At 43.6% G+C, this 25,987-nt stretch overlaps 1 protein-coding gene across 5 annotated transcripts; it reads right to left on the bottom strand.

The window, feature by feature from the left end:
- Positions 1–1,284: 1,284 nt before the first annotated feature.
- LOC101355173 (major histocompatibility complex class I-related gene protein) lies at positions 1,285–25,987 on the bottom strand. Of its 5 annotated transcripts, none has more exons than XM_023728091.1 (7): positions 25,731–25,987; positions 7,690–7,953; positions 6,831–7,106; positions 3,657–3,932; positions 2,894–2,998; positions 1,783–1,851; positions 1,285–1,586 (listed from the first exon to the last, which is right to left on the bottom strand). In XM_023728091.1, coding segments are annotated over exons 1-7 (1,056 nt in total). In that variant the 5' UTR covers positions 25,795–25,987; the 3' UTR covers positions 1,285–1,584. The 5 variants fall into 5 exon arrangements, with proteins under 5 accessions (XP_023583859.1, XP_023583860.1, XP_023583861.1 ...); XM_023728092.1 differs by having other exon boundaries at positions 7,693–7,953; XM_023728093.1 differs by lacking the exon at positions 1,783–1,851.

Here is a 25,987-nt window from a genome sequence, read left to right as displayed (position 1 = left end):
AATTGAGTCCTGTCCTGAGAGATAACATACTGTTGTTTTTACATTAAAATCTTGCAGCTGGGTCCAGGTCTCTGTAGTTCCACTGAGGGTAATAATATGTCTTATAATCATTGTTCTTAATTTCCCACAAGAGACAGAGAGGGTGAGACCACCTCCATAGATCCAACCAGGCATATTTCTAAGATTCCAAGCTACTACGTGGAGTTATCATGAAGAACAGACTTTCTCTCAAGCCCAGGAAATGTGTAAAATGATCAGACCACCCACATGCTACTGTGGAAATTGCTGGCTGCTCTCATGGAGTGGTCTAACCCTGCCCTTAGAGTCATAATCATGGCGGCCACCCATATTTAAAGTTCTTGTGTAATAAACATCTCATGAGAGAAGATGAAGGGGAAAGGCCATTTGATGATGTAGTGAGCTGCCCTTCACTAGTGGTGTTCAAGTGGAGGCTGGATGCTCAAGTCAGGGGTACTGTAGAAAACATTTCCTGCCCTGGATAGGAAGGTTCCTTCCAGCTCTGAGATTCTCTAATCTATTTGCAAACTATCATCGACAAATAGAGTGTAGGGAAGTTTTGTGTCATGAAAACCAAATCAGTTGCTGTTGAGTCAACTCTGACTCATGGTGACCCCATACGTGTCCCAGTAGAACTGTGCTCCATAGGGTTTTCAATGGCTGATTTTTTGGAAGCAGATCGCAAGGGCTTTCTTCCAAGGCACCTCTGGGTGGACTTGAACCTCCCACCTTTTGGGTAGCAGGTGACTGTGTGAACCGCCTGCACTGCTGTGTCATGAGACAAGCTATATTTAAAGCCAAATGTGGTAAAGGAGCCCATCAAAAGAGACCAAAAGCTGACAGTCTTTTTGAAGCCAAGAAAGAAAGAAAACTGTGTGGCTTCTAGCTTTCTGCCACAAATTCTTAATCTTATACTACCCGTGTCTGCTGTAGGCATAGTCAAGACCTTCAAGCACTAGACTTGAATCCATGGGGGATAAAGGAGACCATGGTTCCTAGAGGAAAGAGAACTGGAAAGGAGGTGTCTTAGTTATCTAGTGCTGCTATAACAGAAATACCACAAATGGATGGCTCTAACAAAGACAAATTTATTCTCTCACAGTCTAGGAGGCTAGAAGTCCGAATTCAGGGTGGCAGCTCCAGGGGAAGGCTTTCTTTCTCTGTCAGCTCTGGAGGAAGGTCCTTGTCATCAATCTTACCCTGCTCTAGGAGCTACTCAGCACAGGGACCCCGGTTCAAAGGATGTGCACTCCTAGCTCTGCTTTCTTGGTGGTATGAGGTCTCCCATGTCTCTTCTGCTCACTTCTCTCTTTTGTATCTCAAAAGAGACTGACTTTAGACACAACCTAGTCTTGTAGATTGAGTCCTGCCTCATTAACGTAATTGAGGTAGGACTTACAATACATAGGACAGTCACATCAGATGACAAAATGGTAGACAATCACAATACTGGGAATCATGTACTAGCCAAGATGACACACATTTTGGGGGGGCCACAACTGAATCCATAACAGGAGGTATCTGCAATCATTGATTCGGTGTAGGAAGGTAGAAGATTCCATCTTGCTCTGAAAGGAAAAGAGGTTTTAGTCAGATATGACGTTTTGGCGCAAGCTTCCTTATAGCTCAAAAATAAAGCATGCAATAGTTGAGCAAAATCTGAGAAGCAGGCATTGACATTGTCAAGATTTGTCAAGATTCTCAGTAGGTGTCAAATTTTAACTGAAATTCACAAACTCCACAAGATAAAAAACAGGAACTCACAGTCTATAATGCTCGAAAGAGGTGTAGCATTGTTGTTGTTGTTGTTGTTGTTGTTTTTTGCTTCAGCATCTATTATTTATTGGATTGGGATTAGTTCTGTACTTTATTTATAAGTAAAACATTAATGACCCACCAGGTCTCTGAGTTGATTTTCTAGTAATGGGGTTGGTTTTACTTTGATCTAATAACATGCTTTGGTACATTATCCCCTGAATTGGGGTTGGAGTCTATGGGTATGAAGCAAAGCCAAGCTCCTGGCCTATAGTGCACTCAAGTCCATGATCAGGTCTCACCAACACTATGCTGTCATCAACTTAAGCAACTAGTAAAGCCAGTGGGGGAAAAGAACCTTATAAGGCTAGGTGGTAAACTCTGACAGCAGGGATCCTATCTGTCTTTTCCACTGCTATATCCCAGCATTCAGTATAGTGCCTAGAACATCCCATTGCTGTCAAGTCAGTTCCGACTCATAGCGACCCTATAGGACAGAGCAGAGCTGCCCCATAGGGTTTCCAAGGAGCGGCTGGTGGATTCGAACTGCTGACTTTTTGGTTAGCAGCCTGAGCTCTTAACCACTGTGCCACCAGTACGCCAACCCTATACATAGTAGGTATTTAATATTTATATTTATTGAATGAATTAAATTTTTCCCCAAGGTATCATGAGCCTATATAGCTCCCTTTTCTCCTTCCCCTTTTCCTTACCCTCAGTCTCATATTCCAAACGTATTTACTCAAACATTTCATGTGTTGAAAAATGAATTTAGAAGGAAAAGGGCTCTCATATGATTGGAGTAGAAAAATGGCTAAAGTCTTGAAATAAAGGACAAAATTTCCTCAGAAGTCAGTAGTAATTCGTAATAAGGACATGGTTTGGACTTCCCTGACCCAGCTTCTAGGAGAACACAAACCACTCTCTTTACAAGAATTTTCCATGATGTGATTTCCCTATATGGTAGGAGAAATGTCCCAGTCCCTTCTGTGTTCTCAAAGTAAGGGCCAGCCTGTATCTAAGTGAAGCTCAGAGCGGCAGGCTGCAGAAGATAAAACTCTCCGGAGCTGTAGGAAAGAGCTATCTTCAGCCCCCTATGTTCCCTCCACATGCCTCTCACCTCGGGGCCTTCTTCTCCAGGCTAGGATGCCAATTCCAGCCAGGATGATGGCAAGGACAATGGACCCAGAGATGGCTTTCATCACCAGAAGGATAGTTTCCGATTCTAAAACCAAGCAAATGAAGAAAAATAGACAATCGCCTCTCCCTTCTTTGTTAACTTTCAGAGACTTGTGTTCCTGTGACCATCAGAAAATCCAATGCTATTTTTCTTACTGTGGTCTCACAGCTCCTAGGTGGGGTAATAACCTAAAACAGCAGTTTTCAAAGTGTGGTCCAAAGACCCCCAAGGGGTCTCTGAGACCCTTTCAGGGAATCCATGAGGTCTAAGGCATGATTTGCTTTTTTAAATTTCAATCTCTCATGCGTGTACAGAGGAGTTTTCTAGAGGCTCTATGATGTGATAACGTCATCACTCTGATGACTAATGGAATGTGTGCTTCTGTCTCGTGTTTTAAAATTTCTCATTTTCAAATTTGTGATATGATAAATAGCAACACACACACACACACACACATGCACGCGCACATATATAAAACCCACATACACAAAAGCTCTTTGGGATCCTCAATAATTTTTAAGAGTATAAAGGAGCCCTGAGACCAAACAGTCTGAGAACCACTGATTTAAAACACCCATTCTAAAGCCAGCTATGTGAATGCAGTGATCCATTCTTCCCTTCCTCGGCAGGCAGCAGTGCTTCCTGCTTTCCCATTTTTCTCAATATCACTTCCCTGAAAGAGTGCCGCAACCTCTGTCCTTACCTTCCGGGACCTGAAGAACCATGTGGCGGTCACAATGCTGCACGTGACAGGAGTAAATATTGCTGCTCTGAGAATCCATCTCAACTGATATCCATGTCTGATAGGTTCCATCCCCACTGGGAAGAATGTCTCCATAATCAATTTCTTGGATAATTTCTTCCCCATCTCTCATCCAGATCATGGAAATCTCTGGGGGGTAAAAACCATGAGCTCTGCAGAAGAGAGTTGTAATCCCTGGAGAAGTTTCTTGGCGATTTACTCTGACCAGTGGAGGCTCTAAAAAGAAGAAGCTAGAGTTAAATACAAGTATCTTATGTACCGAGCATACAATATTAGAACTTGGGAACTGGGTTTCCCAATTAATTTTCTTCACTGCAGGAACATCTAAAACTAAGAATGATCCAGAACCCAGGTTCATCAACAACAAACCTATTTATTGTTCAGTTTCTACTAGGGCTGTGTGCCTACGAATGAAGAATGTGGAGTTCAGCTATGCTGTGTCCTCTAAGTGGGGCGGGGAGGGAAAGCCTATAGCTCTGAGTATTTGGAAAGTATGTTGGGATCGTTTATTGTTAACCTTTGAAACATCTTTTATGAGTCACAGAGAAGGAAAACTGAGCTATATGTTTAAGTGACTGTTCTGATAATTAATTCAGCAACAGGATAAAGATTCAAACTCAGCACTGCTAGTTCCCAAGTCTGTGCTTAGTGCAAATAAACAGTGCAGCCACCTCAGGCCAGCTTTGGCTTCAAATTGCCTTGTGTACTTGGGCTGACACTTTGGTAGCTATCATTGGACACAAACATATGTAATAGATGATGCTGTCCTCGTGCCGTTGAAGGGGCTACAGGGATTCATATCATAGAGGGGCTCCAGCAGTGACAACAAAGGATTGTCCATTCATGACCTTGCTTTCTCTTGACTACTCAATTAATTTCTCAGATGGTGCTGTCCTTCACACTTCCTGCTGAAATTGGGTCACATCCAAATGTCAGCCCTGCAGAGCCCAACAGCACTATCTGGAGAAACAGCTTCCTGCTCATTTCTAAGACTCACCTCCTCACTATCAGCCACTTCTGATCCTGGAAAGAAGTATCCATCTCAACAATACTTTCCTTGGTTTTTTCTCTGAGGCATGAAACTTAGTAACAGAAAAGACTTTCATTTCAACATTAAAAATAAAATATAAATGCCCCCGGGAGAGGTTATGATTTCTGACAGTATTTGTAAGAAATTGATTCCAGGTCCTTTTCTGAGAGTAAGTTTTGACTGAAGAGTTGAGGCTCCATTAGGACTGATGGCAGACGGAGAGGTTTGACAGGGGGAGCAGATACATTGAAGTCAGACTTCCCACGCTTTACAGTTACCTAGGTTCCCCCTGTTTCTCTGAAAGGCCCTTCACACCCAGAGAGAATCAACAGGATTAGTTTTAACCCTCAAATCCCAATTCATAGCAAATTTGTCCCAGTTTCCCTACATTCTCTCCAGTGCTGGATTCACCAAGAGCAGCAGGCTGAGCAACTAGGGGGTTCCTTTATTTGCAGTCAAAGTTTTGACAGCTCATCAAGATCAAGAACTAGAGACTCATACAACCCCTCTTCATATCTGCCTAACTTAAGGCTAAAATGTCTCGGCTATTAAGGGTCCTTGTTATGGACTGAATTGTGTCCCCCCAAAATATGTGTCAACTTGGCTAGGCCATGATTCCCGGTATTGTGTTGCTGTACACCATTTTGCCATCTGCTGTGATTTTCCTGTGTGTTGTGAATTATAACTCTATGATGTTAATGAGGCAGGGATTAGAGGCAGTTATGTTAATGAGTCAGGACTACAGGATTAGATTGTATCTTGAGTCAGAGAATCCAGCAGAGAAGAGAAAAGTCCTCCTACCACCAAGAAAGCAGAGCCGGGAGTGGAGTGTGTCCTTTGGACCCCGGGTTCCTGTGCTCATACGCTCCTAGACCAGGGGAAGACTGATAACAAGGACCTTCCCACAGAGCCGACAGAGAGAGAAAGCCTTCCTTCCCGTAGAGTTGGCGCCCTGAATTCGGACTTCCAGCCTTCTAAACTGTGAGAGAATAAACTTTTGCTTGTTAAAGCCATCCCCTTGTATTTCAGCTATAGCGGCACTAAATAACTAAGACAGTTCTGTACAACACCAAGTGGCCATAGATTTTAACCAGAACCTAAGCTGTCAGGGGCTTCTTGTCTGGGAACAATCATAAAATTTTGTGTGTGAATGGAGCTTTATAGTTTTACAAAGTGCCTTCAAATACACTGTGTCACATTAATTTCTGTGAGGTAGGCATTATCACACCTATTTATTATTTTACTCAGGATTATTGTTTTGTTGGCCCAACATCTATAAGTCCCACTTTTTCTGAGAACAGCAAGTCCACCACCACCACCATACACACACATATTTTGGAAAATTATCCCAACTTCATTCCAACATGTGCTTCTGTTGAGTTAGCAATCTTAATCTTCCCAGCCAAATATAACCTACAGTGTGTATAGTGGCTATTCTCGCATGGCCACCCTCAGGTCTAGTCTCTGCCCTTCTGGGCCTTTTGTGCCCCAGGAGGCTGTACTTGTCAGATTGCACCTCAAGGGCTCCCTTGCCTCCTGGCTTCCAGTTGGTATTTCTGTTATAGCAGCACTAGACAGCTGAGACATCCTGTATTTAACTAAAAGTTGACCAACTGAATCATACGGTAAATGTGTAAGAGGAGCGCTTTATTGAAAGGAATCTTATTACAAATCCTTTAGTAAAGCTAAGATCCTCTGTAGTCCCTGTAAGTCCAGATTTTCAGTCATCCTGGTATTGTGTGAGCCCTTAGTTACAAAACAACTTGTAAGAACTGTTCCACTTCCCAAAGTATTTCCCAACTTGTCATTGGCAGGAGATGGAATGATCTGCCTTACTGGATATTCCCAAAAGGAGATGTCATTGGAGGTACTCCTCTCTGTCAAGACAAGAGGAATTGCTGACTCTTGTCACAATATTGACCAAAAGCAACTAGTGAAAGTTTTCACAGGGAGTCATGGATCATGTTAGTCCAATAAAAGAGATGGAGTTTAGGATACAGTGAATATAATCTAGATTAGAGGAAGTTATGAATAAAGCCAAGGGTGTTGGGGGTGGCGGGGAAAGTGTTCTCTCTTCTGTTTACCTGTCCTTTGTAGGGTATCTTTCCCATACTCCAGGTATCTCTTTAACCAGGCAATACATTCTGTTTCCAGCCAATTTTTTTGATATTGTAACTCATGCCGGTTGGCCTCCCATGCCCGCTTGGTGATTTGAGCCACACTATCTACGGCTATCCAGGAGAGAGTGTCTTTTTGGAAGATGATGAAATCCTGTCCATCATACGCATATTGAAGAAATCCTGTGGTGCTGCCATCCTCCAGCAACTCACAGCCAATCATTCTCTGGAAAGTGTGAAACCCTGCAACAGGCCAGGAAAAGGGTTACACAGGGATACAGGAGGTGGGAAAGGTAGTAAGACGGGGCATGGAGGCTCTTCTGCCCCAGAACACATCACCTCACAAGCCTGTCATGGCATTGTTGTGCCTCCAGGTGGCTACTCTGAATGAGTAGCTGAAAAGTTGGCGGTTCAAACCCACCCAGCAGCTCCACCTGGCAATCTGGTTCCATAAACACTACAGCCCATGGGGGCAGTTCTACTCTGTCCTATAGGGTCACTATGAGGCAGAATCCACTCAACAGCACCTAACAACAACATGAGTGCCATGGGGGAGGGAGAGCTCTGCAGGAGCCAGAAATAACCTGGGGAAGTTAACATAGTAAGCCTGAATAGGGATGCGACAAGGGCTCCTGGGGAAGACATAGACAATTCAGAAGCTACACAGGGCAGATGGCAGGCACTGAACTCAAACAACCCAGGTGTTCCAGGCTTTGCCAAAAGCCACAGACAGCAGAACTCAGCGACTACTGCTCACATTGGCTGTCAGCCCAGGGCCCTCCCTGGAGGGCTCATGAGGGAAAGCACTCATCTCTGTTGCATTTACCACCTGAGTGATTGTAGTGACTCTGCAGGTTCTTCAGCTCCGTCAGGAACATCTGCTGCCAGCCCCTCAGCAGTTGGGTGTGCCTCTCCCAGTGATCAGGAGGAAGGTTCTCCACCATCCATGGGGCCCGGCTCTCTTTCCGCCGAGTGACACTGTCATATGTGGTGATAGGGTGAGAGTCCATGTAACCAACTGAAATGAATTCAGGGATCCCAGGGCCAGGGTCCGAAACACCGAGGCGAAAATATCTCAGAGAGTGAGTCCCTGGGAGGGAGGCAAAGAAAGAAGAAGGAAGATATTTAGAGTCACAGAGGACTAAAATCCATAAACTGCATTCCAAGGAATCACATCAGGGCTCCGTGTTCAGCTGCATCCACAACCCACAGGCCCCAGCTGCTGTTTTCCTCTTACAGAATGACAGAACCCCAAGAATTAGGACCCAGAAAGTGCTTTACAGTGCTAGCCCACTTTGAGCTTTTTTCCTTCAGGGTTGGAAGCCTTGTTGAGGATGAAATTTTCCAGATAATCTTGTAAGTAAAGCACAGAAAAGAATGCTGCTCAGGTCTGTGGGAGAAGGGCTGCAGTGGGCTCCCGCTGGGAGAGCTGTCCCTAAGGGAGGGTTCAGAACCTCTGAGGGCTTGAAACCCCTGATAGCCCAACCCCCTATTTTACCAAAGGAGTCTTGTTGGCACAGTGGTTAAGAGCTCAGCTGCTAACCGAAAGGTTCAAACCCACCAGCCACTTGGAGGGAGAAAGGTGTGGCAGCCTGCTTCTGTAAAGATTTACAGCCTTGGAAATCCTATGGGGCAGTTCTACTCTGTCCTATAGGGTCACTATGAGTCAGAATCGATGACGGCAACAGGTACAGGTTAGTTTACCAAAGAAGGTTCTGGGTGGATCAATCAACTCCTCCTACCCCCAACCTCTATGCACATGTGCGCACGTACCCCCACACGCACACAGACATGCACATGTGTACAGACACACCAGACCAGTCAGATGAGAACTAGCATAAGGACTCAGGCCTCCTGAGGGGGGAAAAAGCTTTTAAAGCACAGTGTATTTCCTATGATGCCAAACCACCTCCATCAACCATTTTCTTAATTCTTTTCCTATTTGTCCTCTGGCTGAATATCACTTTTAAGGATTGTGACGAACACAAGAGGTTAAAAGTATAAACTAAGGTGCCCAGCTATTACTGAATGTTTTGATCAAGGATTCGACAGATGGATCCTGATCCAAAAGGGGAATACATGGAACAAAATTTCAACTTCTTAACAGAATCTAGCCTTCCTAGAACCACTTGAGACTGGAGGAACACGCGAATCTATTGCCCTGAGTAATCTTTAAGCCTTGAACCAAGACTATCTCCTAAAGTCATCTTTAAACCAAACAACAGCTTAGCTCAGTTAGTAAGGAATGTTGGCCTTGAGCATTGTGCTCTTTTAAAGAATTGTCTACCTGAGATCAAGTTGAAAACAGTAACTCTAAAGCATACATAAGTTTAGGGGGCAAAGGGGCCTAAATTTAATGGTGGTCAAATAATTTGGGAAGAGACAGTGAGAATGGTGACACATGTGAAGAATGTAACCAGTGTCACCGTACATGTAGAAATTGTTGAATGGATGTATGTTTTGCTGTGTATATTTTCACCAAAAAAAAAGCAAACTAAAATGAAACCAAATTGTTTGACCCTCTCTGCCACTCCTACATTGAATTTCCCTCAGCTCATCTAACTGAACTCACGGTCTTGGTAGAGACAGGCCAGGCAGTTTCAAAGCAGTGTGATGAGTGTAGTGATAGGGCTAGCACATAGACCCTCCAAATCCCCATTCTTTGCCTCATAAATGATTAACTGAACTGCTTGTTCCCACTGATCAATCAGAAACAAAATGCTTGTTAACCCAACTTTGGTGAAGCTTCTCTCTTTTCCCCAAGTCCTTCAACTTTGGCCAACCCTCAGCCTTAGCCAACATACTCCCCTCTTTAAGCACCCCCCGACCACCACCACCCCACCAGAGAATAAGCTGACCTCAGCAGAAAACATTCTGATTTACTATCTGTTGATGTCACCCACTCATCCCAGCCCCCCACACCTGGGTTTTTTCTACCCTTTACTCTCATCTCTATAAAAGAAAATGCTTTTTCCCTAACTCTTTGAGACACTGGCAGATCTTATGGTGGGAATGGTCTCCTTATTGTAGTAGTCCCCCTCCCCTACTACTGCAGTAATCCCTTTTCCCTTTTTTCTTTCCGAATAAAGCTCCTCCCTGTCAAAATTGGTATTTGCTTTTTATTTGACAGGAAGATGGACCAAAGGAAGAGGCCTGTTGTTGCCCAGTTAAGGTCCGTGCCCTGGAGCAGGTGAGCCAATGAAACATACTCCAAGTTAGAAAGAGAGAAAAAGTTTTATTTAGGAGGTGACACCAATGGGGAGTCCGGCGGCAACGCAGGCTGTCTTTATGCAGTCCCAAAAGGCAATTTTACATTAAAAACCAAATTCATTGCCATCGAGTTGATTCCGACTCATAGTGACCCTACAGGACAGAGTAGAACTGCCCCACTGAGTTTCCAAAGGGTGCCTGGTTGATTTGAACTGCCAACCTTTTGTTCAGCAGCTGTAGCTCTTAACCACTATGCCACCAGGGTTTCCAATTTTACATTAGAGCTTATATATGGCTGTTACAAGGGTTAGAAGCATCTTTTGGCATGTAGCCCGCAGATGGCATGGCCGGATGAGTTATTCATTACAAGATAATTACAAGAGACTCTTTATCAGACTAAAGAGATACATGCTGGACATCTCCTTATCAGGCTAAAGATATACATGCCAGACATCTAGGCTCTAATCTTCATGTGGGGGGGTCGTAAGTCACAGGTGGCCGGACAGAACAAAACAAAGTCATTAACAAAAGTATGTGGAAAGGAGAAGGCAGGCAGAAAAAACTTTTGGGTTCATCATGGTGTTAGTTATGTCAAGCTCTCAATCACCCATTTTGAAAAGGAGAAAAACATGTTGTGGAGTATTAGGGTCACACTGTGCAAGCCCAAGCAGCCTTGAGTCATCTAGGCAGCGATCTCCAGGTTCCCAGGTATCTGGACTGTGGTCTAGAGTGGAGGAGCACAGGCTCAGAGGAGCACAGTCCCTTGGCTTCGTGGGCTCCTTGCTCTGTGGGGACACAAACAGATAGAGGAAGGCCAGAGGCAGCCCTCTAAGGTGTAGGGCCATGTCCCAGGCCTCTCTTGCCTGTATCAAAGGGCTGTACTAGATGCCACTTCCCCAAAGTCCTTCCAGATGACCCAACCCAATGCTGTTGTCCCCCTTTTGAACTCCTCTGGCACTTGGATCTTCTGATCTGGCCCTTGTCACTGTGGAGAACCTTAGATTCTGTTCTCCAGAAAAGAAACGACACTCACTCCTTCCTCTTCATTTGTAAATATATACTTCAGAAAAAAATCAAAATTTAAAAAATAATTAGCTCACAAAACGAGTGGGTTAGTGTCTTAGTCATCTAGTGCCGCTCTAACAGAAATACCACAAGTGGATGGCTTTAACAAAGAGAAGATTATTCTCTCATAGTCCAGTAGGTTACAAGTCCAAATTCAGGGCGTCAGCTCCAGGAGAAGGCTTTCTCTCTCTGTCGGCTCTGGACGAAGGTCGTTGTGATGCATCAGTCTTCCTTTGGTCTGGGAGCATCTCAGCACAGGAACTTCAAGTCGAAAGGATGCGCTCTGCTCCTGGCACTGTTTTCTTGGTGTTATGTGGTTCCCATGTGTCTCTGCTCACTTCTGTCTTTTATATCTCAAAAGAGATTGGCTTAAGACACTATCCAATCTTGTATACCTCATCAGTATAACTGCCACTAATCCATCTTATTAGATCATAGTGATTGAATTTACAACACATAAGGAAATCACATCAGGTTACAAAATGGTACACAATCATACAATACTGGGAATCATTACCCAGCCAAGTTGAGAGACGCTTTTGGGGGACACAATTCAATCCATGACAGTTAGCTTTTGTGCAAGCAAGACTGTATTTTTTCTTTTCTTTAAAACTGTTTATGAAAGAATTCATAACATTTAGACTGCCTTTCGGACTGCCTGGGTGGCGCAAACAGTTAAGTGCCCAAAAGTTGGTGGTTCTAACCTACCCAGAGGTGCCGCGGAAGATAAGCCTGGTTATCTGCTTCCAAAAGGTCCCGGCCTTGAAAATCCTATGTAGCAGATCTACTCTGCACATATGGGGCAGCCATGATTTGCAACAGACTCCATAACAACGAATAATAAGAACAAAAAGGCTGCCTTTTAGAACCGACCATCCCAAGGCCAAAGCACTCTTATCTTAACTGCTAGGGGAGACAGGAATCCTGAGAGTGAACCAGGCCTCCTGGGGCCCCTTCTAACTGATTGTACCAGTTCTGTAAAACCAGTGTAAGCGACCCTCCCTTCCTGCTTCTCGAGCTGGGTGAGGGGAGTTTGGCAGCGTTCTGAGAAGGGGCCCCAGTCCCATGTGCTCCCTTTCCCTGGAGGTCTCTACCCTGCTTGTCGGCTGCAACACTGAGGGAGATGGAGGCAGGGCTTCCCCACGCTGGGGCTGTATTGCTTTGACCTTTTACCTCCCCCCTTTTCCTTCCCTTGGAGCCCTGGTGGTGCAGTGGTTAAGAGCTTGGCTGCTAACCAAAAGGTCGGCAGTTTGAATCCACCAGCCGCTCCTTGGAAACCCTATGGGGCAGTTCTATTCTGACCTATAGAGTCACTATGAGTCAGAATCCACTCAAGGCAATAGGTTTGCTTTTGGTAGGCTTTTTCCTTTCCCTTAGGGAGCCCTGGGGGCACAGTGGTTAAAGCCCTTGGCTGCTAACCTAAAGGTCAAGTGGTTGGGATCCACCAGCTGATCCCTGTGGCAGTCTGCTTCTGTAAAGATTAAACCATTGCCTTTACAGATTAAACCATTGCCATCAAGTTGATTCCAACTCAATAGCGACCCTATAGGACAGAGTAGAACTGCCCCATAGGGTTTCCAAGGAGCAGCTGGTGAATTTGAACTGCCGACCTTTCGGTTAGCCGCTGTAGCTTGCTGTTGCTGTTAACCACTGCGCCACCAAGGCTCCATTCTGTAAAGATTTCAGCCTTGGAAACTCTATGGGGCGGTTCTACTCTGTCCCTTTGGGTCGCTATGAGTCAGAATCTACTCGATTTCAACGGGTTTTCCCCTCCCTTGGAGTTCCTGGGTGGTGTAAATGGTAAACGTGCTTGGTTGCTAACCAAAAACTTGGGGTTCAAGTTCACCCAGAGGCACCTTGGAAGAAAGGCCTGGCAATCTACTTCCAAAAAATCAGCCATTGTAAACCCTATGAAGCACAGTTTACTCTGACACACATGGGGTAACAGTGAGTTGGAATCCATTCCATGGCAACTTGTTTTTTTCCCTTCCCTGTGGGGATGGGGCCGGGGTTGGGAGGCAATGCAACAGAAGTCTCTGAGGTTGGTTATGAGAGTCTCCTTCACAAAAGTGCTGATTCTTATGAAAACGAGATCCAGGGATTGAGGTAGAAGCACTAGTTCTGTCCCAAAAGCAATAGTTATATTCTGCCTTCTATTCTATTTATCTTTCCTTATCACCTACCCTCTTCTCGCTCTTAAGGCACTTAAGAACTGGGACTTAGCTTTTTTCCTCTGTATTTCCTGCAAGGCCTATTACCGGGAGTTTTACACAGAGTAGGAACTTCATTTAAAACAAAAAAATTTTTTTTTTTAAATTTTAATAAAAATTTTATTTAGGAGTAAACCAAATTGCTGCAGCAAGGAAGCCCAGCATTCAAGAGGAGATACCAAGGACTTTGATCTGAGAAAGATAGTGGTCTCCATTTTTAAGAACTTTGAGGATGTTAGTTGGGGAAAAAGGGATAGGTTCTGGAAAGTTGTCATTTAAGCCAAGGTGGGTCCTTTTGAAGGTGGGCAAGTTTGTGATTGGGCCACATGTCCTTTCCTTCATTTGTGCAGGGTTCTTGGCTTTACTGTGATGAAGTCTCAAGAGAATGTGAGTTTGGAAAATACCAGTTAAGTAAGGTTTATGTGATCAAAGACCACAGCCTTCAGTATGGATTACACCTTAACATAAAGAAAACAAAAGTCCTCACAAGTGGACCAATAAGCAGCGTCACAATAAATAAAGATTGACGTTGTCAAGGATTTCACTTTACCTGGATGCACAATCAACATCCATAGAAGCAGCAGTCAAGAAATCAAATGACACATTGCATTGGGCAAAGCTGCTGTAAAAGACCTCTTTGAAGTGTTAAAAAGCAAAGATGTCACCTTGAAGACTAAGGTGCGCCTGACCCAAGCCATGGTGTTTTCAATTGCCTCATACGCATGCGAAAGCTGGACGATGAATAAGAAGAAGAATTGACACCTTTGAATTGTGGTGTTGGCGAAGAATATCAAATATACCGAGGACTGCCAAAAGAAGGAACTAATCTGTACTGGAAAAAGCACAACCAGAATGCTCCTTAGAAGCAAAGATGGCGAGACTACGTCTTACATATTTTGGACATGCTATCAGGAGGGATCAGTCCCTGGAGACGGACATCATGCTTGGTAAAGTAGAGGATCAATGAAAAAGAGAAAGATCTTCAAAGAGACGGATTGACACAGTGGCTGCAACAATGGGCTCAAGCATAACAATGATTGTGAGGATGGCGCAGGACCGAGCAGTGTTTCATTCTGTTGTACACAGGGTCGCTATGAGTCGGAACCGACTCGATGGCACCTAACAACAGCAACAGGGTTTCTAGATGGAAGAAGATCAGAACTTCATAAATATTTGATGAATTAAGTTGTTGGTGAAACCCTTTATTTCTCTGCTTTGAAATAATAAAATATACTGGAATGAATATGAATTTATTTAAGCTGGAACTTAGACCTTAAAAATATTTTTTTATTTAAAAGAAAAGGCAGATACATGGGGAGCAGAACTGAAATCTAACTGACATCTAACCTGGAGTTTGCAAAAGGTATGTATGCTTGAATCTGCAACCAATTTTCAAATAGTTTTATTTCTCAACATCTGGAAAGGTTTTGTGGCTACTCTGCAGATATGCAACATTCATTTTCACAGTTTCTTAAAATCCATTCATATATTCAACAAATATGTGAGTGCCTTCTCCATGCCAGTCACTGTTTAAGGCCTTAGGTACACAACAAACAAAACGGATGAAAATATCTGACCTTAGGGAGCTTACACTCTATTGAAGGGAGGGACAGAAGGCAGACAAAAATATGTATATAATTATTACATACAGACAAACCCATTACCCATTGCCATTGAGTCGATTCCGACTTACAGTGACCCTAAAGGACAGAGTAAAGCTACCCCATAGAGTTTCCAAGGAGTGCCTGGTGGATCCGAACTGCCAATCTTTTGGTTAGCAGCTGTAGCACTTAACCACTACGCCACCAGGGTTTCCTAAATACAAACAGGCACACTTATATACATGCATATGTTTTTTATATATATATATAAAACCAATTGCCGTGAAGTTGATTCCAACTCATGGCAATCCCATGTGTACGAGAGTAGTTCGATTAGCAGCTGGTGTGTTAATCATCTGTACCACCCCAAAAAAACCAAAACCAAACCTGCTGCCATCAAGTCAATTCCAACTCATTGTGCCAGCCAGGAACTCCTATATATAATAATATATAATTATGGAGCCCTGGTGGCACGGTGGTTAAGAGTTCAGCTGCTAACTAAAAGGTCGGCAGTTTGAATCCACCAGCCGCTCCTTAGAAACCCAATGGGGCAGTTCTACTCTGTCCTGTAGGGTCAGTATGAGTCGGAATCAACTCGATGGCAATGGGTTTGGTTTTGGTTTAGCTTATATATGGAGTCCCTGGGTGGTGCAAACAGTTAACATACTCAGCTGCTAACCAAAAGGTTGAAGGTTTGAGTCCATCCAGAGGTGCCTTGGAAGAAAGGCCTGGCAATTTGCTTCCGAAAAATCAGCCATTGCAAACCCTACGGAATGCAGTTCTAGTCTGACACACATAGGGTCATCAGGAGTCAGAATCAACTTGATGGCAACTGGTTGATTATCTTATACGGTATATATTAAATAATGTGTATAATCAGTACGTAAATAAATGCATATAATAAATAACTAAAAAGTCAGCCGAAAAGAAGAACCGGCAGCACAATTTTAAAGGAGTGGTTAGGGAAGGCCTCTTGAGAAGGTGACTTCTGAACAAGTGCCTGCAGGGATGAGGGGCCCTGCAGATATCTGGGACAGCTGTCCAGGCAGAGGGAACAACACAAAAGACCTAATGAAAGAACACATCTGGCATGTTCTAACAGCCTGTGGCTGGAACAGAGGGAGTGAAGGGAAAAGGAATAAGTAGGAACAGCTCCCACAGTTATTCATGGGTGAAAACCTCACAGAAAGCAGATTCCAGCCAAAGGATGGAATGAGTAGAAAGAAGAAAAAAGATGCTGTGTTACTGAGCTAAGCTGGATTGGTAAGGAACTTCCCTTGGAATCTAGGGGGCTCCTTTTATGACCTCTGAGTTTATATTCTTGGTAGAGGCCAGCAAGCAAAAAGAGTATTAACAACTTGGGGCATTACTGCCCAATGGGGAGATTTATTCTGGGTATCACCGGTGTCACCTCCAAACATAATATTTATAATTCATGTAATTTTGCTTTCTTATAAAAATAGAACTTCATAAAAGTCTGCATTATCCAGAGTTTATAAGAGTGGATAGAGAGAAATATGGTCTACTGACAATGCTATCCAAGTGTAGTGTAATGTCATTTTCTCCAACCTCGACTTCAGTCTAATTCCTGGTCTCAGAGCAGTTGTTCTCCACCAGCCAGCCCTGACTGCAAAAGCTGCTCTGCCCCTACAGGCTGGACTCCATCTGCCCGTCATCTCTCCGCCTATCCCTTGTACAGCCATGGCGTGGCTCTGCTCCAGGACATCACAGTCTTCTCTTCTTTTGCCATGGGCCCAGTTACCCATCTGGCACTTCCACAGGTACAAACCATGTTAATTCCTTAGTTGGACTTCCCAAATACTACCTCAGCTGTGATGGTATATTGGATGACGGAAGTTAAATCAGCAACTTGAACAGGAAAGATGGGGACAAGACCATGGTACTCATCACCCTCATGGCACCTTGTTGTTGTTGTTTCATGCCATCGAGTTGATTCCAACTCACAGTGACCCCACAGGACAGAACAGAACTGCCCCATAGGGTTTAATCTTTAAGGGAGCAGATCACCAGGTCTTTTCTGCCACGGAGCAGCTGGTGAGTTCGAATCATTAGCCTTTCGGTTAGCAGCGAAGCACTATAACCATTGTACCACCAGGGCTCCTTCACAGCACCTGAGACCTTGTAATCATTTATATCCTACCACAATATGTTGCCAATGATCAGGTTTCTAGTATCACTATTTAGGCTGAATCACTTGAAAAGGCTGATAAGTGACCATTTGTGACCTATAAAAATGTCTATTTCATGTGATTCAATCTAATCTTCCAATACTTGCTCCAATAATTATGAATTTAGGTTTCTCTCTCCCTTTCCATGAACAGATTATCAGGCTCACCTCACTTAATGAACTGAAATCTACAACTTACAATTTGGTCTTCTGTCCAGGCCAGCCGAGCTGCTTCTCTCAGGGCATTTGCTGCCCTGTCCCTTAGTGACCTTGCTGGAGAGCCTGAACAACACAACCAAATAGCTCTTAGACCAGGTGCAGTGGCTACTTTATTTCTCGATGATGTTCCCTTTAAGCTTAGATTATATCAATTGGGCCATTTTTATAAAGGGCTGTGAAAGTTACTGACTTATAAAATAATTGGTAAAGCCATTCAAAAAAAACCCAAACCTGTTGCCATCGAGTCGATTCCGACCCATAGCAACCCCACAGGACAGAGTAGAATTGCCCAATAGAGTTTCCAAGGAGCAACTCGTGGATTTCAACTGCTGACCTTTTGGTTAGCAGCTGAGCTCTTAACCACTGCGCCACCAGGGCTCCATTAGAGAAATGCAAATCAAAACTACAGTGAGATACCCCGACGATATTGGCACTAATTAAAAAAAAACCCAAAAAACAGAAAATAATAAATGTTGGAGAGGTTTCGGGGAGATTGGAACTCTCATGCTCTGCTGGTGGGAATGTAAAATGGTACAATCACTATGGAAAAGGATATGGCACCTCCTTAAAAAGCTAGAAATAGAAATACCATATGATCCAGCAATCCCACTCCTAGGAACATATCCTAGAGAAAATGAACCATCACATGAATAGACATATGCATATCCATGTTGATTGCAGCACTATTCACAACAGCAAAAAGATGGAAACAACCTAAGTGTCCATCAACCGATGAATAGATAAACAAATTATGGTACATACACAGAATGGAAAACTACTCAACAATAAAGAACAATGATGAATCGGTAAAATATCTCACAACATGGATGAATTTGAAGGGCATTATGCTGAATGAAATCAATCAATCACAAAAGGGCAAATACTGTACGAGACCACTGTTATAAAAACCCAAGAAAAGGTTTACACATAGAAAAAAAATTCTTTGATGGTAACAAAGATGGGGAGGGATGGGGAGGGCAAATCACTAACTAGATAGTAGACATGTGTTAACTTTGGTGAAGGGAAAGACAACACACAATATAGGGGAAGCCAGCACAACTTGACCAAGGCAAAGTCATAGAAGTTTCCTAGACACATCCAAACACCTTGAGGGACCAACTTGCTGAGGCTGAGGGCTGGGGACCACAGTCTCGGGGGACATCTAGGTCAGCTGGCACAACATAGTTCATAAAGAAAACGTTCTACATCCTACTTTGGTGATCAGCGTCTGGGGTCTTAAAAGCTTTTCAGCGGCCATCTAAGATATATATCTATTGGTCCCATTCTGTCCAGAGCAAAGGAGAATGAAGAAAACCAAAGGCACAAGGAAAATATTAGCCCAAAGGGCTAAAAGACCACACGAACCACAGCCTCCACCAGCCTGAGCCCAGAAGAACTAGATGGCACCCAGCTACCACCACTGACTGCTCTGACAGGGATCACAATAGAGGGTCCTGGACGGTGCAGGAGAAAAATGTAAATCAAAACGCAAATTCACAAAAAAAGACCAGACTTCCTGGTCTTACAGAGACTAGGAGAACCCCCAAGATTATGTCCCCCAGACATCCTGCTAACTCAGGACTGAAACCACTCCCGAAGCCCACTTTTCAGCCAAAGACTATAAAACAAACAATAACACACTTGAGGAATGCGCTCCTTAGATCAATCAAACACATGAGACCAAATGGGCAACTCCTGCCCAGGGTCAAGACAAGAAGGCAGGAAGGGGCAAGAAAATTGGATGAATGGACACAGGAACCTGGAATGGAAAGGGGGAGATTGCTGTTGCATTTTGGGGATTGGAACCGATGTCACAAAACAATATGTGTATAAATTTTTGAATGAGAAACTAACTTGAGCTGTAAACTTTCACCTAAAGCACAATAAAATAAATAATAATAATTGGTAAAGTGAGGGTGGGAGAGGGGTATTCTCTAACTAGGTAGTAGATAAGAATTACCTTAGGTGAAAGGAAGGATAACACACAATATAGGGGAAGTCACCACAACTGGACTAAACCAAAAGCTAAGAAGTTTCCTGAATACAACCAAACACTTCAAGGGACAGAGTAGCAGAGGCTGGGGTCTGGGGACCATGGGCATCTAGGTCAATTGGCATAACAGTTTATTATGAAAATGTTCTGCATCCCACTTTGGTGAGTGGCGTCTGGGGTCTTAAAAGCTAGCGAGCGACCATCTAAGATGTAGCAATTGTTCCCAACCCACCTGGAGCAAAGGAGAATGAAGAACACCAAAGACACAAGGAAAATATTAGCCCAAGAAACAGAAAGGGCCACATAAACCAGAGACTCCATCAGCCTGAGACTAGAAGAACTAGATGGTGCCCGCTTACCACCAGTGACTGCCCTGACAGGGAATACAACAGAGAGTCCCTGATGGACCAGGAGAAAAGTGGGGTGCAGAACTCAAATTCTAGTAAAAAGACCAGAATCAATGATCTGACAGAGATTGGAGGGACTCCGGAAGACACGGACCCTGGACTGTCTGCTAACCCAGAACTAAAACCATTCTCAAAGCCAACTCTTCAGATAAAGATTAGACTGAACTATAAGACTTAAAATGATATTCGTGAAGAGTTTGCTTCTTAGTTCAAGACTAAATGGGCAGCTCCAGTCCGGAGGCGAGACGAGAAGGCAAAAAGGGACAGGAGCTGGCTGAATGGACATGGGAAATCTGGGACAGAAAGGAGGAGTGTGCTGTCACAGTATAGAGAGAACAACTAGGGTCACATAACAATGTGTGTATAAATGTTTGTATAAGAAACTAACTTGAGCTGTAAACTTTCACTTAAAGCACAATTTAAAAAAAAGAATTGGTAAAGTATTTTTAGTCACTTATCCATCAGGGCAACTTACATTTACTGAGTATCTACCACATACACGGAATTGTGAGGCAATGTCAGGAAGAGAAAAACAAATCAGATACCACCAGTTCTTTCCTCCAGGAACATACAGTATTATAGGGGAACTACAGCATAATGTAACATAAATAAATATGATGCAATAGCACATGGCAGCAAGCAATAAGTGCCACATATAAAGCACCCATGGAGTGCTCAGGCAGCTCAGAGGAGAGAGAGCCTGCTCATATGAAAGGATCCAGAAACGCCAAGGAGAAGGTGGCAGATCAGTTGGGCCTTTGGATGAGCCATGAAGGGCAGTAGCATCTTATCACAACCACGAGATCTGCATTTATTTATTGAGCACTACCATGTGTTAGGAGCCCTGGTGGTGAGGTGGTTAAGCGTTTGGCTGCTCACCAAAAGGCTGGCAGTTCAAATCCACCAGCCACTCCTTGGAAAAGCTATGGGGGCAGTTCTACCCTGTCCTGCAGGGTCGCTATGAGTTGGAATCAACTCAGCAGCAACGGATTTTTGGTTTCTTACCATGTGCTAGGTACCATGCTACCCAGTTGTCATCGAGTCAATTCTGACTCCTGGAAACCCCATATGTGTCAGAGTAGAACTATACTCCATAAGGGTTTCAAGGCTGATTTTTTGGAAGTAGATTGCCAGGGTTTTCTTCCAAGGCACTTCTGGGTGGCCTTGGTCCTCCAACCTGTCAGTTAGCAGCTGAGTGCGTTAACTGTTTGGTTAACTCCAAGGTACCACGCTAAGCCCTTGATAAGCATGGTTTTCATTTACTCCTCACAATAACCCTTTGATGTTATAATCCCTATTTCACAGACAAAAAGTAGGTGGAGAGAGATTAATTGCCCAGAATCATCCTTAGAATTCATCAGTGGAGGAGCCAGGAATCACACTCTGATCTCTCAGATGGGAAGCCTGCCAGCCTTAGACTACCCAACCTGCCCTAGTGTGGTGGCTCTTCCTCTGCCCAGGCTCAGTTCCAGACTCCCGGCCCTTGGATCATCATTGTCAAGGATGACTCATTGTCCCCAGTTTCCCAGTCCTGGGGGGCCCAGGCTCCAGACCTTCTTACAAGTAGCAGTGGGCCCTGATTGGATAACCAGGTTAATGAAATCCGCATTATTTGTTGGTCCTCCCTAGTAGCCCAATGCTTTAATATGGTTCAAATGATTATGATTCCTGGGAACCATTCTTTGGAATTCCAGGCATTGTGGGAATGAGGAGATGATGATATTTTTAGTTAAAAGGACCTCTGGGCACGTTTCAACCGTGCGGTATGTAGATAGCCTACATGCAGTAAAAACCATTAGGTCCCCTATCCCCTTTTAACAACAGGAACTTATTGAGGGCCTAAAAGCGTTGAATAGACAGTCCGACGTCTCAGCTACTTTTTTGAGGCTATTCTTTGGAAGGTTACCAATGTCTCCTTTTGTATAGGTCTTATTCTTTTCTGAATTTCCAGGTGGCACAGCCCTAGCTGCTAGGGATACAGCAATGAATAAATCAAAGTCCCAGCCCTCTGAGCTAATTTCTAAAGGGAGATTAACAATAATAAATAAATATATAACACAAGGTCAGGTGGTAAGAAAATTTATGAAGAAAAATAAAGCAGAGAAAGGGAGTGTGAAGAGGGCTGCATGTTTATATAGGGAGACCAGGAAAGGCCTCTCTGAGAAAGTGGTGTTTGAGTAGAGATGTGAATAAGGTGAGGAAGTGAGCTATACCAAAAGAACTTTCCAGATAGAATAGTCTGAGGAGGGTACATGCTTGGTGTGTTTGAAGAATAGTAAGGAGACTACTGAAGGGCCAGTTAGGGCCTTGGAGAATGAATGAATGATTTCCAGTGGATTTTTTTCTAAGTAGACTCCCTACACAATGATGACCATATCACTCCTATTTCCCAGAATAATCCCAATTTCATGAATTTTATTTTTTTGAATGATTAATTGACATTGTAACAAAATGTTGGCTTTATATGTATGCTCCTGAAAGGTTTTCCATAATAAATATAAATTCAGATGTCAGAAAGAATGCCCTTTGTCATCTGTCTAATTTGGATTTTATAAAATAAAAGTGTTTGAACAGTCATGTGTCTGATCTTTAACCTAGGCCCCTTCTCTCCAGTTCTTGGCAATTCTCCAGGGTATAAGGAATGCAGTCAATGGATTTTAAGTGAGAATAGATAGACATTCCAACTAGTCAGAAAAAATCTACCAATTAGTTAAAAATTCTTGAATTTAAATGCATTCAATGTCAACCAAGTAAAGGTCTTAGGGGAGTGAAACATTGTCTTGGAGAGATTTCTACCACATCTACCCTGGAGACAGCTCCATGGAAACAGACTAAAGTCGTTGTCAGGGCTAATAAAGTTTATAGCAAGTGCCCATATTTCTCATGTTAACTCTTTGAACTCAAGGTCATTTCTAAGCAGATAATCTGCAAATCTACCTTTTAACACTAGCCAAGTTTGCATCTTAGAGAGCTTAGCCACCATCGGTCCTTGTCTGCGAAGGACTCCACCATTCACGAAGCAGATTGATACAGCAGATTGATTTAGCAGACTGATTCATCCATAAAATTCTGAATAATAGCAAGAGATTGACCTTGGTTATTTCAAGATTAAACACAAACCACATATGGCTAGGCAAGAGAAATCCTGTGCATGCCCCCTGCCCAATTACACCCACCAACATCACCAGTTTAGTTTCACACAGGCTAAAATGAAGAACAAAATGAGTTGTAAAGGCATGAGACACCTTTTTTTTTTAAAAAAATACAAATTCTCTAACTACAGTAAACCACAGTTGTAAACTTGCTGTCGTCATTGCTGCCCAAGCTCTCTATGGCTTATAGAACCTTCAATTTCTTAGAGGCATTAGTACTTTAGAACATAAATCCACTCAGCACTTATGTGTAACTGCCTATTGTACACAACAACACACGGCACACAACAACAACAATTGTACACCAGGTCCAAACCAAACCAAACCTGTTGCCATCAAGTGAATTCCAACTCATAGAGAGCCGATAGGACAGAGTAGAACTGCCCCATAGGGTTTCCAAGGAGCAGCTGGTGGACTCGAACTGCAGACCGTTTGGTTAGCAGCCATAGCTCTTAACCACTGTGCCACTAGGGCTCTGTACACTAGGTAGTGCTGAGGAAATAAAGAAGAGAAAAGCGAGGAGGTCTCCTTCTGCCTTCTTTGAGATCCAAGTGTCAGAGGGAAGATTTTTGTAAATAGAAAATTATAGAACTGTGAATAGGGGCTATGAGAGCATGATGGAAAGAGCAGTCAACCATAGGCTATGGAGTTGATGAAAAGGATACAATAGAAGTGATATTGGTGTTATCTTGACATTTCCTGGAGTTGTGACCCCAAACATTCTGATATCTTCTCCCTGCATTTCCTGTCTAGCAATAGCACAGAAGCTCCTATTCGGAGTAAGCACTAAGTACCCCTATCAAGTAGACTAAGTCTGTTTTCACATCTCTCAAAGCTTGGGAATTCTCAGTCTGGGTCCTGGCAGGAAACAGCCTTTGCCCAAGATGAGTTACATAAAGAGACCTCAGTGAAGGGACTCCTTGCAGAGACATGGGCAAGGTTAAGGGAATAAACAAGACATAATGATGCACCAAGAGACTAGCAACTGTGGGAAGCTGTTACCACCTCCAGGTTTGAAGAGATAGGAGTAGCAAATGGGAGCTAGAATATGAAGAAGGGGCTATTCAGGGAAAGCTATATTGTGAAGGAATACAGCTACTGCCAGAGACTTTGCAGAAGGAGGAGAAGGAGCAAGAAATACCCAACCTCTCTTTCCTCCCTGCTCTCTGATCTCCTCTCTCCTCTCAGTGTCTTCCATTGGCTGAACCCAAACAGATCAGCCAGTAAGACAGCCTGGGTGATCATTCTGTAGCAGTCAGCCTCCCAGGACACAGAGCAGGACACAGAAGGACAGAGAATGAGTCTAAGGAGTCAAAAGTAGAATAACCAGCATAAAGTCACCTTAACCTACCCTTTATAACTTACTAATTTTATTTCTCACTCCATCAATTATCAAAGTGCCGAGCGTCCACATTCAGAGGCACTGTGATACTGTGGAAAAGCCATGGATCGAGGGCCAGAACACCTGGGTTCTACTTCAGACACTATTACATGAGCTTTGTCAATCTCTCTAGACCTAGGTTTCCTCATCTTAAATGGGGATATTTTCTTAGCCTACCACAAAATGTTATTGAGACCATCACATGAGAGAATATGTTTAGGGACTATTGTTGTCATAATACTGGAATTCTTTGAGGATCATATGCAGGCAATGTATAAGCTTTTTCACTTCTCGAAAGGAGAATATCATCCTTTACTTCCCTCCTCCCTCCTTCTTTCCATCATCTGTCTGTTACTTTCACCTCCAATCTTTCGCATTTTTGATTTGAATGGTGGGACTTTCTGGATTACATTTCAATAGAAGCAGGGACTATGTCTGTCTTGTTTACTGTCATATCCGCAAAAGTGCTCAGCACATAGTAGGCCATCAATCAATATTTGTGGAATTAATACATGAATTATTTGGAGGAGCTCCTTCCTGTCATGTTCACAAGTCATCACCAATGGTGGTGGCCCAGTCTGACTTTTGAACAACAACAACAAAAATACCAAACCTGTTGCTGTTGAGTCGATTCCAACTCATAGTGACCCTACAGGACAGAGAAGAATTGCCCCATAGGGTTTCCAAGGAGCAGCTGGTGGATTCAAACTGCCGATCTTTGGTTAGCAGCCAAGCTCTCAACCACTGTGCCACCAGGGCTCCAAACACTGCCAGACAATCCTCTTGGGAGTGCCAGCCCCAGCTGGGAGAGCAGTTACTTAGGGCACAGAAGCCTGGTGCTCACAGCCTATGGACCTTCTCATGTATTCAGGCCAACAGAAGGGATTTGTCTCCCCAGTGATGTGGGCCCCTTAAACAATGAAAAGTTTCTCTTTCTACTTCATTGTATTTCTTACATCCCGTAAATAAATCCAGAGCTATGGTTTTATCTTTCTTGGATCTTTCGTTACGTTAGGGCTGGTGGTGAGGAGGAAATGGATAAAAAAAACCTGAACAACGGATCTGTTCCCCTGTTCAATGCCCCTGAAACCCTGACCATAACCCTGTGAGACTCATTAAGCTAGACAAAAGGAGAAGGAAAAGTGAAAGAAAGGATATAAGCAGAAAGCCAGAGCGATGCTCAGAGGAAAAGTGAGGTTACTCAGGAGGGTCCCAGAATGGTTTCCACCCCCTCAGAAGATGAATGACATCAAAATCCTACAGACATGAACTAGAAAACTGTTCGTCTAGTTCACCGCTCCTACAAGTCCTGAGCTAAATATATACACTTTTCTGCCCCTGGCTTCTTCATTATTTCACCACAAGTTTCAGGAAGAAACGCTGTTCCTCCTAGGCTGCCTCAGCTTTCCAGTTAGGAGCAAAGAGGACTTGGGATACTCACGAGCATCGCTGTGATTCACCATCAATACGATGATGAGAGGTATGAGAGGTAACAGGAGCATCATCAGTCTTCCTAAAATCCCTTTCTTTCCGGATTCTTTTAACCAACTGACAGGCCCCTGTAGGTCCTTCCGAGAATCCACACTCTACCCACTCTCGGGTAATTCAGCAACTGAGCAACACCCAGGGCCCCCTTCCAATAAGAACAGGGAAAATATTGAGTGTCACCGGTTGCTAGATACAACAGAGAAACAATAT

Source organism: Trichechus manatus, unplaced genomic scaffold (genome assembly GCF_000243295.1).
Source record: "Trichechus manatus latirostris isolate Lorelei unplaced genomic scaffold, TriManLat1.0 scaffold00021, whole genome shotgun sequence".
Taxonomy (NCBI): domain Eukaryota; kingdom Metazoa; phylum Chordata; class Mammalia; order Sirenia; family Trichechidae; genus Trichechus; species Trichechus manatus.
The sequence above is the reverse complement of the archived record's forward strand: the minus strand, read 5'-3'. Positions and strand labels throughout refer to the sequence as shown.